The 19,476-nt window shown below is 43.5% G+C and overlaps 1 protein-coding gene across 3 annotated transcripts in view; it reads left to right on the forward strand.

Annotated features, from left to right (window-relative positions):
- LOC129701123 (cytosolic phospholipase A2-like) overlaps positions 1-19,476 on the forward strand; it is a 95,383-nt gene that overhangs the window by 61,153 nt on the left and 14,754 nt on the right. For all 3 annotated transcript variants that reach the window (XM_055642129.1, XM_055642127.1, XM_055642128.1), the window contains exons 10-13: positions 5,051-5,165; positions 6,641-6,778; positions 7,670-7,765; positions 17,957-18,025. In XM_055642129.1, coding sequence (XP_055498104.1) covers positions 5,051-5,165; positions 6,641-6,778; positions 7,670-7,765; positions 17,957-18,025 — 418 coding nt within the window. The remainder of the gene's footprint in view (positions 1-5,050; positions 5,166-6,640; positions 6,779-7,669; positions 7,766-17,956; positions 18,026-19,476) is intronic.

Raw genomic sequence — 19,476 nt, forward strand, 5'->3', positions numbered from 1 at the left:
GAATGGGATTTAAAAACATTTGTGTTAATCCCTGCCATGCTGAGGACCTGTTTCAACCATCTGGATAATGTTTGGCTGGTAACCCGTCCAAAAGGCTTTCTGTGGCTAACCCATAAGGCTTTCTCTCTCCCTCTAAGCGTTTGGGTTGTGTCTAGATAATGATGAAGGTGGGTCACCACACACAGCCTAGGTTCTGGAGGGTAAGCCCGGAAGATCAACGGGGAGTTTGATGTACCTGGTCTACTTTGTTTTACCAACCCCGGCATGGTGAAAGTAATGGTATCTGGGGTGGTCACCATGTAGTTCAGATTTAGCTGATGGAGCGACTGAACCCTTTGAGCTGAGACAAGCGCCATGAGCATGAGGGTCTTATAAGTGGACTGTTCCAGGCTCAGGGATCCCACCGGAGGCCAACCTCGAAGGTGTGTCAGAACTACACTCACATCCCACATGTGAGTGTATCTAGGTGTAGGGGGTTTGGTATTAAAGATCCCCTTAAGGAGTCTGATGACCAGAGGGTGGGATCCCACACTATGCTGTTCTATCGGCATGAGGTATGCGGACAGTGCGCTCCGAGCCGTATTGATGGCACTGTAGCTCATCTTGAGATCATGGTGCAGGTGGGCCAGGAACTCCAGCACATCCGAGATCGAAGCCGTCTTGTAGGATGTCCCTGCGTCCAGACAGTACTGTTCCCATTTCCTGATGAAGGTCAGGTACTGTTTCTTGGTGGAAACTCGCAGGGATGCCGACATGGTGGTGATTGTTCTGTCTGATAACCCCAATCCCCGGTAAGGCCTGTTCAAAATCTGGAAACCAGGAGTTTCAATTTTTGGTGGCATGGATGGCTAATGCCAGTTACCGGGTGAGTCAATAATTGGGGGTGGTGTTGAAGGACAATTGGTGTCTCTACCACCATGTCGTGGAACATTGGGAACCATGGTTGGGTAGGCCAGTCGGGCACGACCAGAATGCCAGAGGCTGAGTCTGCCTGAATTTTCTGGAGTACCCGACTGATGAGGCAGAAGGGAGGGAAAGCATAGAAAAAGAAATTTCCCCAATCCAGCGTGAAGGCATCTACCGCTGCTGCCTCTGGGTCTGGTTCCCAAGCCACATACATGGGTAGTTGGTGATTTAACCTAGACGCAAACAAATCTATATCTGGCGTACCATATTGCTTGACAATTTTAGCAAATAATTTTGGGTCCAACATCCATTCGATGTTGTCGTTGAATTTTCGTGACCTGGTGTCCGCCACTAAATTTAGCTTGCCTGGTAAATAGGCAGCTGATAGCCAAATATGTCTCTCGACACACCATTGCCAGATTATAGCAGTTAATTTGTCGCATGATACTGATTTAATGCCACCCATGTGCTGGATATAAGATACTGCCGTAGTGTTGTCGATCATAATTCTAACATGCACGTGCCGCATATCAGATGCATATGCTTTTAGCCCATAAAAGGCGGCGAGCATTTCCAAAAAGTTAATGCCCAGTGATTGTAGTAGCGATGCCTCTGAGTTAGTCCATCTGCCACCTGTGCTGTCTATGGAGTTAGTAGCTCCCCAGCCTAAAGCACTGGCATCCGTTGCAATGGTTATGTTAGGATTGGTTACGGCGATAGGACTGTGACTGTGCCAAATATTGTCAACCCACCACTGAAGTTCTGATTTGGCTTCAGCGGGTAAATCCATTTTGCGATCATAATGCCCCCTATGAAGGCGTAATGCATGAGTCCTTGCTCTTTGTAGATTTTGATAATGCAAGGGCCCATGTTGGGCAGCCGGAAATGCTGCTACTATAGAGCCAATAACTCTGGCTACATGCCGTATTCTAGGTTGTGGTGTAGCAATTAAATAGCTACAAGCTTCAATAAGTGAAACTGTTTTGTCTCTGGGCAGAGTGACAGTCATGTGAATCGTGTCAATAGTGAAGCCTAGGTAATCCATGTTAGTAGTAGGCTCCAATATTGATTTATCTGGGTGAAGGATAAAACCCAAAGTTTCAAGGAGTTGTTTAGTGGCTAACACTCCTGCGACAGCTTGTTCCCGTGTTCTTCCTAATATGAGAACATCGTCCAGATAGGCCACAACTAAATGTTTTAGTTCTCTCAATTTCTTCATGGCCACTTTAAGAATTTTCGTAAATAGTCTGGGAGCTGTCGTTAAACCATTGGGCAAAGCTCGGTACTGCCATAGCTGGCCCCTCCAGATAAATTTCAGATATTTAAAGTAATCTTTATGAATGGGTACCAAATAGTAAGCATCTTTGATATCTATGCTTGCCATGTAGTATCCCTTGGAGATCAGTTGTCTGGCAGTGACAAATGTCTCCATTTTGAAATGTTGATACTCAACAGACTGATTAAGTGACGTCAGATCAATAATAATGCGACATCCACCATCTTTTTTGGTTTTGAGAAAAATATTTGATACAAATTCTTGCGGCTCGTGTGTGGTCATTTCTATGATGCCTTTAGCCACGAGCCGATCAAGTTCAGCTTGTCCTTCTACCTTCTCAACTGCCGAGGGAAGGAACACCCTTTGGGGCATGTGCTGAACTGGCGGTTCTACGCCTGGTTTGAACTCAATTTTGTATCCACTAATACTGTTGAGTATAAACTTATTGTTAGTAAGGGAGCACCAAACATGCTTGAAGAACCTCAAACGTCCCCCTGTTAATACTACACCCTTTGTCTGTGTATGTTGACAGGAACCAGACCCACCTACCTCCATGTTCACTTGTGGGGTCGTTTTCGGTGGGTCTGGCCCAAGGTTGTCCGTGTTGGTGCTGCGGTGGGGCGGCGCATCTTCCCACGGCTCCGCCCTGGGCCCCGCTCTAAAAAAGAGCTCTGGGGGTAGTGGGAGGCGGTCACCAGGCTTTCACCAGCTCGGTATCTGCTGGTGGCTGCCGAGGCGTGCGGCCAACTGGGTGTCTTCACCCTGCTCGGTCCTGGCCCTGCCCTCATGAGGCCTACTGGTTTTGCCGCCTCTTCCAACTCCTTCAGCCTTTTGGCCAGATCCGCACCAAATAGCAGCGCCTGTCGTTCGGGCGCTGGAGCTTTACAGAGGCCGGCATATGTTGGGTTGAGGGCAGGCCTGATGTTGTCCCGCCGCAGGTTATTTAGCTCATACGTGGTGCTGCACATCAGTGCGAGGGCATCCTGCTGGGGTATGGTCAGGTCTTCGTCCCCAACGGACCGAGCAAAGGCGGTGACGGCTGCTGAGTGGAGCTTCAGGACTCGCTGCATTTTGACTTCCTGAGCCCTGATTTGCTGCCCCAGCTGGTTCCAGATCTGCCCATTGACCGTCTTGACCCTCAGCGCCTCGCAATTTTCTGGCGCGATGTAATTGTCAAGGGCCTGCTGGACAGCCTTGTCCTGCAGCGGGTTGTTGGACAGCCTGTTTATAGTGGCCGCCATTCTGGGTGGCAACACCATCCCAGTTGTTGGTGGCGCCGCATATCGGCCCACTACACCCAGTAGCTCTTCTTCCGGCACGCCCGGCATGCTGACGGTATCCTCCGCCTGCCCTTGGGATAGGCCAGCCCAGTCCTGGCCTCCCTTACTGCCCTCGAACATAGAGGGTACAGAAGGGTGTGGAGAGGAGGAGGCCAAAGCCCGTCCTCCTGGGAGATGCCGCATCTCCTCGTTTATCATGCGCTCGAGGAGCTGCCTCATGCAGCTGATCCGAGCGTCTCCCCTTTTCGGTGGGGGAGAGTGTTCCCGTTCCTCCGATTCATCGGAGGACACCGGCCGGTCGGTTTTATGTGTCGCCTTCCTCCCTGTGCGGGGCGTTGAAATCTGCAGCACTGGGGGCGGCTCGGTGTCGGGTGAGCGGGAGCGTTGAAAAGGCTCCTCCGCTGCGAGAGGCTGCCGTCCCGCTATGGACCCGTCCTCGGGTGGAGTTGGGCAGGCAGTCCTCCTGGCTGGTCGCTTGCGAGAGGCCATTATTCTCTCTAGAGCGACTCTGTAACAAAAAAGGCACTTACCTGAGGTCTCGTCTTTATGCTGCAGCTGGAGAGCCTGGCTCCAGCTGCTGCCGCTGTTGCACTGCTGACGTAATGCCGCGCCTGCGCGCTGGGTGGGTTCTTCACGTAGTCACTCACGTGACTCCGAAGTAAAATTATAGTCGTCTTATGCTCAAAGTGGATTGTTTCACATTTGCTTCTATTGATGCCTTAGATTTCCATTTCCCTTCAAGATGAACAAAGAATAATTCAGAGGGTGGTGAATCTGTGGAATTCTTTATCACAGAAGGCAGTGGAGACCGTCAATGGATATTTCTAAGGCAGAGATGGATAGATTCTTGATTAGTACGGGTGTCAGGGGATATGGGGAGAAGGCAGGAGAACGGGGTTAGTAGGGAGAGATAGATCAGCCACGATTGAATGGCGGAGTAGACTTGATGGGTCGAATGGCCTAATTCTGCTCCTATCACCAATGAACTTATGAATAACTGCTTGTTACAGTTCTCAGTGTTGTAGGTTGAACTGCCCTCTGTTTAAGCTAACTCATCATGATCACATCTGCACTACTTACCATGTTGTGTATCTCGGTGTGGTTAATATACATGCGTTTTTTGTTAATCTCATCATGTAATCATAGCCAATTAGAAATACTTTTAAAAACCATACATGATAGCATCATTCATATCAATGGTGTTGGATAATTGGGTAGGATAACATTGCTCGTGGTCTTTTCTTCTGTCAACTGATCTGGGCACGTAACATTGGATCATAAACTAACTTGCAGTGGGTTCTTGTGCCATAACTTAGCCTCCATCATTTTGCTCAAAAATCAGCGGATAAATAATTGTTTATGCATGCAGGTGGGACTAGTTTTGGCCAGCTTGAGCGAGTTGGGGGAAAGGGTCTGTTTCCGCAGTGTATGACTCCATAATTAAGGAAACTGTAGAACTTGTCAATTGTAGTTTAGGTTTGAAAAGGAGAAAGTGATATTGGAAACACTGATCCATTTTGTACCCATGGAATGTATTTTGATTGTTTCAGATACTTTCAAATATATTCAAATTTTTCTTGTATTACAGAGAATGAACTTTAAAATGAGTGAGATGAAAAACAAGATCCACAATGGGCAATGCCCATTGCCTTTATTCACCTGTTTACATGTAAAGCCAGATGTCTCTGAACTCATGTTTGCAGGTAGGTGTTTTCTATTGGGTCATTATACTGTATCTGAGAGTACAACTGTTGGGTATGTATAAGTAGGATGCTGCAACATATTATTCACACTCTACCTTCAGGCTCTTCGATTAGGGTGGATGTTGCTTTTCTACACATTTTACTAGTTTTATTTGATTATTATATCTCGCATTCCTGCTGTTTTCCTCTTACAATTGATCCATTTCCTCAGGTAAGAGACAAGAGTATATTTGGATCATTGAGTAAAATGCTGATGACCATATGTGTTAGCCTTCAAATGACAAACGACAAAACCACCACACCTACACTATAAGCCGCAGAGCCCCCCCATTAACATGCTACAGGCTTCAGAGCTTCAAACATGCCAGATCTTGCATTCATTCTGATAATGTCCAGGTCTGCCACATGTGCTTCCTTTCCCTTTCCAAACTATCCATACTTAAAATAACAATCATTACAAAGCAAAGAAATGTCAATCTGGATTTTGTGTCAGCATCAAAGCATTTGAGCTTGCTGCTGACTTCAAAGATCTAATGCTCATTGTAGCAATAACTCATCTGTTCAGTGGATGAGGCCCTCACAGAAAGGGTGGCCTGGTACTCTGCAGCATTGATGACATCAAACATGACTGAGTAACCAATCTCAACCAATAGCTCTCACAGGTAGCACACCTGAATAGAGGAAGCATAATTCCAAATAATTTTTTACGCATTACATAATGTTCTGTTTAAGGAAGTAGCTGAAATATGATGCATCGTTTTATTTTTAAATCCATTATATGTTCATACATTTATCTGAGGGGAATTTCAGTTTTAAACTTTTTAAAGGCTTGAAAGTTTAGTAATATTCCAATACATTTTACAATTAGATTAGTTATTAAATAAATGCTCACCAATTCCATTCATTTCACACATTCCACTCTACATGGGTAAATCACTTGAGAACAAAACGCCTAGTTCTGAGGTTAGTCATTGTGAAAATATAGTATTAGAGAATACTGATAAGTTTTGCCATGATTACAATTGAATCATTCCTTTGAATTTTTCAAATAATAGTTACAACTTATTTTACATATTTAGGAACCTACCATGCAGGTCAATTTGTCACATGGGCCTATAACAGAAATTTATTTTTAAAAAGGGCAAAGAAAATAGTTTTAATTATAATTTAAAAAAAAAACAAAAATGACTGGGTGTGAAAATCCTGCCAGTGCTCTAAAATCAAAATGAAATATTAATAATAGAAACTTTTGGTTTCAATTTCATAGGTGTTCCAGGCACACCCAAATGTACATCCACCTGACTATTTAAACTGATTATTAAGTCAATATTTTCTCCCTTGCTAAATATAGATATTTATGGATATAGACACTAAAAAGAGTGCTTAGTGATTGAATGAGCGATATTTTTTTTGAATCAACAATCTTTCACGATAACTCTCCCTCCCTTCCTTAAATATATTTATTTCATTTATAGACTGGGTGGAATTCAGTCCATATGAGATTGGGATGGCCAAATATGGAACGTTCATGCATCCCAGCTTATTTGGCAGCAAGTTCTTCATGGGAACAGTGATAAAGAAATATGATGAGAACCCGCTTCATTTCTTTATGGGTAAGGAGATTACGTGGAAAATGGGATTTCACACAGTATTGTTGTGGACAGCGTTATTACTAATATTACTAATATAATTTTTCAATTTTCTACTTTGTCATCGTGCCAAAAGGAAATATCAATTGACAGGTTATTTGATGCCTATATTGAGTGTCTTGTCATGGATCAGGTTGCCTCCAGATGAATTTTGTTAGCATCACAGTCTGTATCATCACAATATCCCACCATATATTCCATATCTTCTGGAGCAATTATTTTTCCTACCATGCCCAATGTCTCGGGTTAAAGAGATTTTGGGGTGATAGTAGAAAAGATGATTGCGGGGTATTACAGAAGTAGGACCAAGCACATCAGGAGTGGAGATGGACCTTCATGATTTCAGGTTCAAGAAGGAACTGCAAATGCTGGAGAACCAAAGGTAGACAAAGGTAGAGTGAGCACCACCGGAAACTGGAGGAGCATCACCTCATATTCCGCTTGGGCAGTCTGCATCCCAGTGGCCTGAACATTGACTTCTCCAATTTCCGGTAGCCCTTGCTGTCTCCTCCCCTTCTCAGCTCTCCCTCAGCCCTCTGGCTCCTCCTCTTCATTTCTTCTTCCCGCCCCCCCCACCCTGCATCAGTCTGAAGAAGAGTTTCAGCCCGAAACGTTGCCTATTTCCTTCGCTCCATAGATGCCGCCGCACCCGCTGAGTTTCTCCAGCAGTTTGTCTACCTTCCATGATTTCAGTGTCATTCTCTTCAGTAGAATTAGGCACAGGTGTAAGTGTAGGACTCTCACTCTCAGCCAAGTTGAAATTCTCCCGTTCTGTCACCATACATAAATGTATTAACTTTTTTTAAGTGAAATCATTATTGTTTTAATTTTACTTTTCCTCTTTTTCATTGATAGGTGTTTGGGGCAGTGCGTTTTCCATATTGTTTAATCGAGTGCTAGGAGTAAGCAACGCCAACAACAAATGTTCCATGACCATGGAAGAAGAACTAGGTACTGCACAAGTTACTCCATATGAATCTATTTTTCAGGGATATTTGCAAAGCCCGAAATGTCCTTTGGTAACCTTCTGGAGCACCCTCTCACAGGGGCCCTTGCATGTATCGATAAACTATTCTGAAACACCCATGGGTCATGGGTCTTGATTCAGAAAGATCCATTTATATACTCAGGGAAATGTGGCAGTTTCAGATCAGGACACTTTTTCAGACTGATTGTAGTAGGGGGGTGGGGGAAAGCTGGAACAGAGGTGGAGGCAGAATGGATGTTGTTGGTTAATTAATTAAAATTTGAGATTTCAATGTTCATACCAAAGATAGACACAATGCTGGAGTAACACAGCTGAACAGGCAACATCTCTGGAGAGAAGGGATAGGTGACGTTTCGGGTTGAGACCCTTCTTCTGACTGAGAGTAGGGAGAGAGGGAGTCTAGAGATGTGGAAGGGTAAGGTGTGAACACACAGATCAAAGCAGACGATGATAAGGAAATGTAGAATGATTCATTGTTAACTGAGGGGAAGGTGGCAGGGTGGCACACAATCAGTAAAATTAATCTGAAGGACAATGAAACTAGTCAGAGAACTAGGGTGGGGAGGGACAGGGAGAGAGCATATCATTCATTTGTAAACTTCCCAAGCAGAATTTGAAGTGCAGAAGGAGCAGTCTCTGCAGTGAGCAGAGAGGGGTGGGAGTGGAAAGATGTTGTATGATGACTTGAAGATGGTGGAAATGTCGGCAAATTGTGTGTTAGATGCGGAAGCTGGCGGGGTGTAAGGTAAGGACCAAATGAACTCTATCCTTGTTCTGTCTGGGCGGAGAAGGAATGAGAGCAGAACTACGGGGCACAGAGGATGAGGGACCCATCCATGACGACATGGGGAAACCACATTTACAAAAGAAAGAGGAGATGACCTGGAATGGAAAGCTTCATCTTGTGAGTAGATGTGGAAGAGATGGAGAAATTGAGAGAAGGGGATAGTGTCTTTGCAAGTGGCAGGGAAGGAAGAGGTATAGTCCAGATAACTGTGGAAGTCTGTGAGTTTATACTATCCATCAATTGAGAGACTATCCCTTGTGATGGAGAAAGAGAGATCAAGGAAGGGGACGGAGGTGTCAGAGATAGTCTAAGTGAATTTAAGGACTGTGTGCGTTTGTGGTAAATCTAATGAAATCAACGAGTTCTGTATCTAAGGGCAGAGTGGTTGTGATGAAATTATGATGCACACAAGGTGCCTTTTCTGGTACATCTGTAGAAATTGGTAAGAATCATTGGACTCATGCAGCGTTTCTTTAGTTCCAGAGCAATCACCTTGTATTGTATCGTTGTGTCATGGAAAATTAGAATGCTTCTATTTCTTTATCTGAAGTATAAACAACCATATAACAATAAGCATTCATAGATGGAGCACAATGTTTGAACAAAAGAAGATAGGCATTAGTGATGGTGATTCTAGTCTATATGAGTTATCGTTTATTTAAATGGGTATTTGAAAGATACCAGACCTCTAAAGGCAACGGCTTAAACAAACTGCAGATTCTGGTTGTCGGTGACTGTTATAAATTCCAAGCTGTGTTCAAAATTCCTTTATGTTAGCATCATCGGTTTCTCCCTGTATGTTCTTTACAATCCAGACTTTGGTATTGCCAGCATTTTCCAATCCCTAATTGCACGGGGCTGTAACTATGCAATCTCTTGCCCAAACCTAGATATTTAGAATCAATTATCACAAAAATGAAGCAAAAAGATTTTAATGAGACAAGGACAAATGTAAATCAATTTGTTTTTATTAAGGAAACGAGTAACATTTGATTAAGGACAGAAAACGCTGGAACCATTCAGAAGGCCAGGCAGCATATGTGCAAAGGGAAACAGATTTGACCTTTGGGTTCAAAGACCTCTCATCCAGTTTCATCCTCATGAAGGGTCTTCACAGAAAACCGTTGTTCTCTTTCCACATGTGCTACCTGATATATGTGGTGTTTCCAGCAGCGAGAGGGAGAGAGAGAGAGATAGACATGAAACACCAGATGCTGAAATCTTGAGCAAAAAAAAAAGTGATGGAGAAACTCAGCAGGCAATATAGAATCTGTGGACCGAAATAGACAGACACTGTTTCAGGTCAGGACCTGAAGAAGGGTCCTGACCCAAAACATCATCTGTCCATTTCCTCCATGGACGCCTCATGACCAGCTGAGTGTTTCCAGCAGTTTCTCTTTTAATTTCAGATTTCCAGCATCTATAGTTAAATGTCTTTCAATTACATTTGACTAAATCACATTGAACACTTACTGCAAGTTGTAGAGGCACCAAACGTCGTGAATAAATGGGTTACTTTAGGTTCGAAATAGATACACGTTGGTCCTCTAACACAAAGTTGTTGTTGCTGCTGTGAGGCTGTTGCCTCGTGGGCTCGAGCTGAGCTCCTGCTGAGGTGGAAGGACACTCACCCAAAGAGAGAAGAGAGCTGGTCAGCTCGAAGTCAGAGAGAGGGAGGGTTGTCCCAGGGTTCGTTATATATACCTGGACACATCTCTATATCCCGTGACGACTCCTCGCTGCCATTGCCCAGTCACGTGACCCTACCCCCAACTGCTGAGGGTTTGTGTAGCTAGTGGTCCAACTACCGGGTGTTGCCACACGCCCCCCCCGCCCCCCCCCCAGAACCGGAGGCAGGAAAACGAGCAGGCTATGACAAAGTTGTTTTTTTTTTTAAAGCAAAACATACTACAGTCAATATTGCATGTTAATACTGCTCTTCTGACAACCATTTATCGATCTTGGTTAACTTGTGCATGAGGGATACTTCCATCTTTTTCGATAGCCCCCATGGATTCATTGAATTGTTAAATTTTAGCAAATTAAGTGCAATTCAACTAATTGAACAGAAGCTGTGAGAAGAATGCTTAATTCCCCCCCCCCCCACAAATCGGCAGACAAATGGGATTAGCATTGCTAGGCATCTTGGTTGCCATGGAGTTAGGCTTCTTGATTGCCATGGCGACTTGGGCCAGTGGGCCTGTTTCCATGCCGCTAGACTCTATGAATCTATAAATTCAGCCCCATCTTGTCCGGGATGTTAGCACGGTGGACTTCCTCTATGTAAGAATTTTGAACCTGCTTCCCATGGTACGGTGTGGCAGTGCCAACTGTTCCTTTCGCAACCACCAAGCCAGAATGTCTGCTGCTGGAAACGCCATTCTGCCCACCAGCCGTCTGCTATCTCTTGCCGATCTTCGCCGATCTTAGGCATGCACTTGCCTTACTGGTGCCTAATCCAGTAAGACAAGTGGGGAAGGGAATATTGCTCCTGTTTGCCTCATTCGCCTGATTCCACTCCATGTCTAAATTAGGACTTCTCTTTTCCCTTTAAGTAAAGCACGCATGCTGCGTAAAATGGAAGGATTGTGGAATTGTTTATTTTCCATGGTGGCAAAACTTTATGTAAACTTGACTTCAACGTTATAAATTAATCCTTTCCAGTATTAAACATTTAAAGTTTTTTTTCATAGAAAATACAGGAGCTGGTATCCTTAAAAGTGAATCACTGAACTTACAGGGTTGACTGTGTTTGAATTTCTATGTTGTTTTTATCAGAACCAATCATGCAAAGTCTCTCTCTGGCGGTATAGTTTCACTCTGCATCACCAGGTGCCATGTGTTGGACCTGTTCACTTGATGCTGGCACCCTTTAGATTGCTGGCTAATGCACATTAAGTTGTATCCTGTGTTCGTGCCGTAACCGTATTTGTGTAAAGGTTTGTAACAATCTTGTGAAATCCATTTTGAGGCTGAAATAGGATGAAGTTAGTGAAAATAAAAGGATTTATAATTCTCTGGAAGTTATTCACATAAAAAGGAAAATGGAAATGTTCTGCCCTACTTATTAAATGGACTGGAAGTTACACGGAAATATGAAATAGGGCATGACATGAGAGTGGGTGGAGAGGAGTCAGCTAGTTCAGTCTTGCTTAGTAACATCAATAAATTCACTCCTGGAATTCTATGCATGTGAAACAGATGAGATCTGGATTAGTAGGTTCTTTATATTCTTATCACGAGAAGCAATCTAGTTCAAACAGGAAGTTTGGTCAATGTAAATCTGATATTAACAGCAGTAACGCCAATGATACTCCTCTGGTATCCTTGGTAACACGCTACAGTCAAACCATAATCTGCTCTGCTCTGCATACTGAGGGAGAAATGCTTGGTGGTTTTCTATTTGTTTGTTCCACCCTCCTCTACTACACTGGCTGCCTCTCATGACATATGGGTTCATTTTTAACCCAGGAATATGCCAAATTGGCTGCTTATAGTTATTGTACACAAGTCAGCCTCAAGACTCCTTCCCTCATTGTTTAATTACAGGCCATGCTGGCTATTACTTGATGTGTTTTAATTGAAAAACCATGTTATCAATTAGTTTAACAAGACATATTAGAGTTATGGAGTGATACAACATGGAAACAGGCTCTTAGGCCAACATGTCCCAGTACACTAGTCCCACCTGCCTGTGCTTGCCCCATAACCCTCCAAACCTGTCCTATCCATGTACCTGTCTAAGTGTTTTGTAAACGTTGGGATAGATATGCCTCAACTACCTCCTCTGACAGCTGATCCCACACAGCCACCACCCTATGTGTGAAAAAGTTAAGACTCAGATTCCTATTAAATCTCTTCCCCTTCACCTTAAACCTATGTCCTCTGGTCCTCGATTCACCATGTTATTTTGTTTCAGTGTTGAGAACCTCCGCATCAGACACTAGTGATAACAAATACAGTGACATCCCCATTCTGCCAAAGGCCTGAACTCCAAGCTTTGTATGCATTGCAATGGTGCAAGGGTAATTTTTCCATTTCCTACAATGACCCATCCTACACACCCCATAAGTGAGACCTTTTAATTTAGGCTCAACTTAGTGTAGGCTGTATGCTGCAGGCCTAGAGCCAGACTAATCTTGTACATGATAAACTTTACAATAAAGCAGTATTGGGACCATTTCTGACAACTCTCAGAATTTGACTTGGACACTTCCAATATTTGTTGAAAATTAACAATGGTTCATAGTCAAGGGTCATCAGCGCAGACTTCAGTTCATTGCACTACCCAGAGTCTCATGTGCCTGCCTGAAACCATTGCTTCATGTATGGACCCCTTGGACAGCTAAATGGCAAGTTCCTCATTCTTTCTTTTCTGTATTGTCTAGCCAGGCAAATTATCCACTGCTAAATTTAAATAGTGGTTGGTTCAGTCTCCAGAATTGCAGGTGAGCAGTGTCATGTAACAGAACGGAAGTGCCACCATTCTTCCAATTTTAAGTTGTTTTCTTAACACTATGCCTCATTCACTGGAAACAATACCAGGACTTTTTGTTTTTTGCCAAAACACTAGAAATTTACATGGAATGAAAAGAGGTTGTGGTCTTCACAGAAAATAATTTAAAACAAAGTGTGAGGCATTGCAGAGAAGAAGAGAAGTTGTTATTTCCTTCACCTGAGGTATCTAAAACCAGGGGTCTCTGTTTCTGAATGGGGGGTAGCAGTCATGATAGAAGCAAAGACATTTCTTCAACCAATAACTGGTAGATCTTTGGAATATTTGGACAGACAGCTGATAGTCTGAAGAAGGGTCTCCATGCAAAATATCACCCATTTCTTCTCTCCAGACATGCTGCCTGTCCCGCTGAGTTTCTCCAGCATTTTGTGTCTATCTTTAGTTTAAGCCAGCTTTTGCAGTTCCTTCATGCACACAAACTGAACTAAAGGTGTTCTAAATATAGTAATTGTACCTGCCTCAAGCACCGCCTCCGAGCTATTTCCATGTACTAACCACCCTCAGGTTCTCATCACCTTCCCCCAGATCCCAGCAATTGCCTGTTGTTTAGGGGCAGTGGCAAATTAACATAACAACCTGCACATCTTTGGGATGCAAGAGAGAATCAGAGGGCATACAGAGGAGAAAATGTGGTCACATGGAAATCGTCACACTCCACGTAGACAGCAACTGAGGTCAGGATTGAATTCAGGGTCTCTGATGCCGTGTAGCAGCAGCTCTACTATTTGGGTCATCTTTGCACTGCATGTCAAATGAGGTCACATGACATAAACATATTCTTAACTTAGACGCTTATCTGATCAAATCAAGCCCTTGAGCTGTGGAGGTATCAAAATGAGATGAAGTGCTCACTGTGAAGCTGTGGGTTCAGTCCTTGATGCCGCTGTATAATTTGGTGTCTCTGTGGCAGCATCATGTTGTGGTAATTGCACCTTCTAATCAACGAGGGCAGAAATACTCTTTCTCACCTCCATGCAAGAGCTTTCCGGTAACATATTTGCGTCTCGATTTGAAATCCAGCCATTGCTGTTGTCCCACCGCTGGAGCAGAAAGTATACCACGGTCAGAGGTGAAAGAGAGCAGGATGGGGCACCCTGTAGTCTGGAACAAGGTGCACCGCAGTTGCAGTTTCATTCTAGCATTCAGATGATGAACACAAACCACAGACGTTTTATTCTTCTACATTTCACCATTCTAATAGGTCGCATCTTTGTAAAAAAAATAGTTTTAATTTTGTACTCTTCAGTAAGCATAGAACTGATGAATAGAGTAAAACCAGTATGGATTTTATCCCAGATTTTTCATTCCCCCAACTTGAAATATTTCCCTGTGACATGTAATAATTCACTGTTATTCCAGAGTTTCTTCACTACTTAAACCCCACTGACTCTTGAGCGCTGGTCTTCCAGCTAAGATACCCACCAGCTACTGAGCAGCTACTCAGATTTTGACAACTAAAACACATGAAAGCTTGTAAATTTGTAAAGCCGAGTTTGCACATTTCTAGAACTGTTCGTACTGTGCAGAAATAAAAACTCTTTTGACCAACTAACAGTACATCGGACCCCCACCTGACTGTCATCGCATTAAAATACAATCCTTTATTACCTCGCATTTCCATTTGTAGCCATCTTCGCCAAGACAGGAGTACTGTAGAACTTTGGTTAGGTTCCTGGACTATTGATTTGGAGATAGGCTGTCAAATTCCACCATAGTAGAGCAGGGGAATTTAAATTCATCATTTCAATATTCCAGCATTGAAAAAAGTTAGTATCAATTGTCAGATTACATTTCCATATCAAGATGTGAAGGAGCAACTTGGCCCCTCGAGTCTGCACCCTCTCTCAGACCATTCCCACAATCCCATTTTCCAACATTTCCCTATGAGCTATTTTATTATTAAGCAGCTCTTCCAAATTCTCCCCATCGCCCACCTTACATTGGAGATGATTTAGAGTAGCCATTTCATATAACACCCTGCATGTTTTGGGAAGTGGGAGGAAACCAGAGCACCCAGAGGAAATCTTTGAGTAAACCTGACGCAGATAACACCAGAATTCAGGATCAAACCTAGATCACTGCAGCCGTGAGGCAGTGAAGCCACCTGCAGCAACAATGCTTTGTCACAAAAGTGTCAGATTGTCACGCTCATCCATTGTTTGCAGAAGTCTTTCAGGGAAAAGAAATGTGCCATCCTTACCCGCTCCTGAAATGGCCAAATTAGCTCCCGAGATCAGGGCAGAGTAAATGATAGCCTTGCAAGCTACACCCACATCTTACAAATGAATAAACCAAATGCAGTTCTGCAAGTCTGAAAAAGGGTCTCGACCCGAAATGTCACCTATTCCTTTTCTCCAGAGATGCTGTCTGACCCGCTGAGTGAGTTATTCCTGCTTTTTGTGTCTATCTTCGGTTTAAACCAGCATCTGCAGTTCCTTCCTACACAGTTCACAGCTATGCAGGTTGAGGCTGTTTCATGTGGTTTGCAGCCGATGTTGTTTTTATGTAAGGCATCGTGTCATTAAAAAATGGCAGGAGATGATTATTTATCAAAAACACTCTCAGCAAGGACAGTGTGATGACGATATAAAAAACCTTTAAATGTCAGGCTTTAAAGTGAGCCAAAAGGGTAACAAGAATAAAATAAGATTCAAACCAAAGTTAAAGGCATAAAGAGGATACCAGAAGTTTTCTCACACAACCTTGCTTCAGATTCATGTCTGAATGTCTGTCACTCTGACACTCGCAGTTTTCAGGAATGGCTCCTGTTTGGGGGATGTGGAATTTATGAAATCTATCCTGATACTGTCCAAATGTATGTGTTAACCATGCACCAGGCAGGGAAAGGGGCTCCCTTTAGATCAGTGGCTTGTTTCAAAGTAGATGTATTACAATTTGTATTAATTTCTGCTGAACACAAAACTCTTTGAGATAATTCCAAGATAAAATCAATTGCTGTAGTGTGATTGCTAGTCAACAAACAGATTCTGATTGGCTGATTTAATTGTTCTTTCCTGATAGTGCCGCACCAAGCCCCCACTATCTCCAAACCACCAGTATATCACCACCAGTTATTGCAGCACCAAACAGAACTGCCCTGTGCTGGCTTTACCCAATGATCAAGCCACCCGAGCAAGTGTCACAAAACATGCAGCTTGGAGATCTCCATTAGCATCGGAGCAACCTCCAAATATTGGACAGTAAAGCAGCCACAGATTATCTTCTCTTTCGGACAACCAAGGTCTTTTGGAAACTTGCAGGGAAAATCTGCTCCCCATATGCAGCCCTAAGGTCATATTGGGAACTCTGGGATAAATGTCCGGCAAATATATGGTACTTGGACCCTTTTGGATATCCCAGGATAAAGACAATCTCTGGTCCTGATGTAATCTGCCTAAACCTTGCATATACTTCCTTTTTTGATAACCTCTTTGATCCAACCTCTTTGGCCATCCAAGTTTTGGTCTTTAATTTGTGTCTGCACCTGAATGAGAGAAATTAATATTCGTGCCACTGGGCTGTGAGCTGCCCAAGCGAAAAATGAGATGCTGTTCCTCCAATTTACAGTTAGCCTCACTCTGACAATGAAGAAGATCTAGGACAGAAAGGTCTGTGTGGGAATGGGAAGGAGAATTAAAGTGTCCGGCAACCGGGAGATCAGGTTGGTTCACCCGGGTGTTCCGTGAAACGATCGCCCAGTCTGCCTTTGGTCTCGCCGATGTATAAGAGTCCACATCTTGAACAACGGATACAGTAGATGAGATTGGAGTGAACCTCCGCCTAACCTGAAAGGACTGACGGGGTCCCAGGATGGAGTCGAGGGAGGAGGTATAGCGACAGGTGGTGCATCTTCTGGGGAAGGTACCCGAGGAGGGGGTGGTTTGGGTGGGAAGGGATGAGTTAACCAGGGAGTTGTGGAGGTAATGGTCTCTGCGGAAGTGGAGAGGGGTGGAGATGGGAAAATGTGGTTAGTGGTGGGATCCCGTTGGAGGTGGCGGAAATTTCAGAGGATTCTGTGTTTATGTGACGGCTGATGGAGTGGAAGGTAAGGAGTAGGGGGGGACTCTGTCTCTGTTGCGACTAGGGGGAGGGGGAGCAAGGGCAGAGCTGCGGGATATTAAGGAGACACAGGGCCTCATCTATGATGGGAGAGGGGAACCATTATTAGAAACACATATTAGATGGTGGCTTTACCCGATGATAGCTGCTGCCAAATTACTCTCACTAACCCCCGCCTAATGAAGTTGTAATTTGCCCTCTCCCAATTTAGTACTTTTCCCCCCAAGGTCCAAAGGTATTCATAACAATCATCAAACTTAAGGCGTTGAGATCCTTAATTGACTAGTATTGCAAGAGTTGGTTTGATACTGGTTCAGATTTATAAAAGTTAACTTTTGTACTGATATTGCAACGCTCTTTGTAAAGAATTATTATTTTTAGAGTTCTGAGTCAAATTATGAAGTTATAACTGCTGAAATGATTTTAGGAATGATTTAATGAAGAAGTGCAGTCAGTATCAGTTTATTCTCTGTGGATGGACTATGAAGGGTTGAATAGAGGCCTACAGACTTTGACCACGACTAACAATTCAAAATGCATTGCACTGCCAAATTACCAATTTCTCACAACCTGCATCAAGTCTTTGGTTCTTATTTGTTCACCCTTTGCCAACATTGACATTCTGAAATCCTGGTGTTACTGCTCTGAAAGAAAATGGAGATCAGAAACATAACAAAAAATTGAATTATTTTATGTTATGTTTCTGATCTCCATTTTCTGATTTCACTGATGATGACTGATTTCAGAAACTAATATAATGCTGGAGTGATCTATTCCTTTTTTATATTTCAGCTCAAATTAAGCCCAAGCATTTAGTTGGAAACGACAGCTCCGACAGTGACGATGAATCACAATCCAAAGGTAAGCATTGAAATGCAGAGTATTTTAAAGAAAAAGGCAGGCTCAACCTCAGACATTTCACCCCCTGATTTTTAGATGGGTTTCCTTACCATATACAGGCAAGATCCTTGCTTATAGTGGTGGGCTGGCCATTTGTGAAGTTTGTGAAGAATCTGTGTGTGGCAGGGTTTTGGGGTGATCCTAAACAACAATTTTCATCCATGTAATCTTTAAAATACGCCCAGGCATTTTGCAGGAGCAATAACAAACAAAATGTGAAGCCAGACAGCACACTGAAGGGGTTGTCCCACTTGGGCGACCTAATTGGCGAGTTTAGAATAATTTAGAAGAGTTTGAAAAAATGTCATGTTGAAGACCTCCATCGACTATGTAGAAGACCTCCTTCGACCATATTGAAGACTAGCTTTGACTAGCTACGACTAGCTAGACTAACTTCAGGAAAATTGGACACCGAATAGTGGAGAGTGAAGACGACCTCCATCGATCTCCTTCAACCTCCCTTCGACTATGATGAAGACTATCTATGACTACCCTTTACTACCTTTGATTACCACCGATTACCTATGACTAACATGCCGATCTACTACGACCTACTATGACTAAACCTACGAGTAAAAAAAGTATCGATTTTTTCCATGGCGACCTTTTTTTACTTGCGGGCATTTTTCAACATGTTGAAAAATACGCCGTGACCTAGCTGAGGCCTTGAGTACACGGGGACTACTTTCGAGCATGAAGGAGAGTTACAAAGACCTACGACCTCGTGTCGACCATGCTGCGAGTATGAGTCGAGGGCAAACTCCCCAGAACTCGCCGATTAGGTCGCCCGAGTGGGACAGCCCCTTTAGGAAGTCATCTCCAAGAAGTGTTAAGGAGCATCTGAAGGAGAGTGAGAGAGGTCGAGAGAGAGTGTTCCAGGGCTTAGAATGTGAGCAACTAAAGGCACAACAACCATGGAATGATTTATTTTAGAGATAAGCACAAGACTGAAATTGGATTGCTGGAGAGACAGGATAGGGATACGTGAGATCATGGCAGCATTTCAATATTGAGGGCTCACTAAATCAGTAGGTCATTAAGCTACACAAATCACGCTGTTTCTGAAATGTTGGAGGCACAGAATTGTACTTTGCTGTGATATGGAGTATTCATTTGCACTTTACATACACTATATTGTTCACTCTAGTTTCAAATCAGTAACTGTGAAAACTCACAAAAGTGTAAGCTGATCTCTGCTCACCAGCAGTGAAATTTTGTTAGTCAAATTGCTCTGGAAACGAGAGTTTCACTTTCAATTCGTTTTCCCACTAGCTCACGAACTTTGGCTCAGGCAAATTTGTACCTAAATGACTTGGACAGATCCCAGCAATACAAGCTGAAACTTTGTAGAGACTGTAACAGTTACGGCAAATCAATCTCCAGGAGATGATTGCGTAATAGATACACGGTAC

Source organism: Leucoraja erinacea, chromosome 10 (genome assembly GCF_028641065.1).
Source record: "Leucoraja erinacea ecotype New England chromosome 10, Leri_hhj_1, whole genome shotgun sequence".
NCBI classification, from domain to species: Eukaryota; Metazoa; Chordata; class Chondrichthyes; order Rajiformes; family Rajidae; genus Leucoraja; species Leucoraja erinaceus.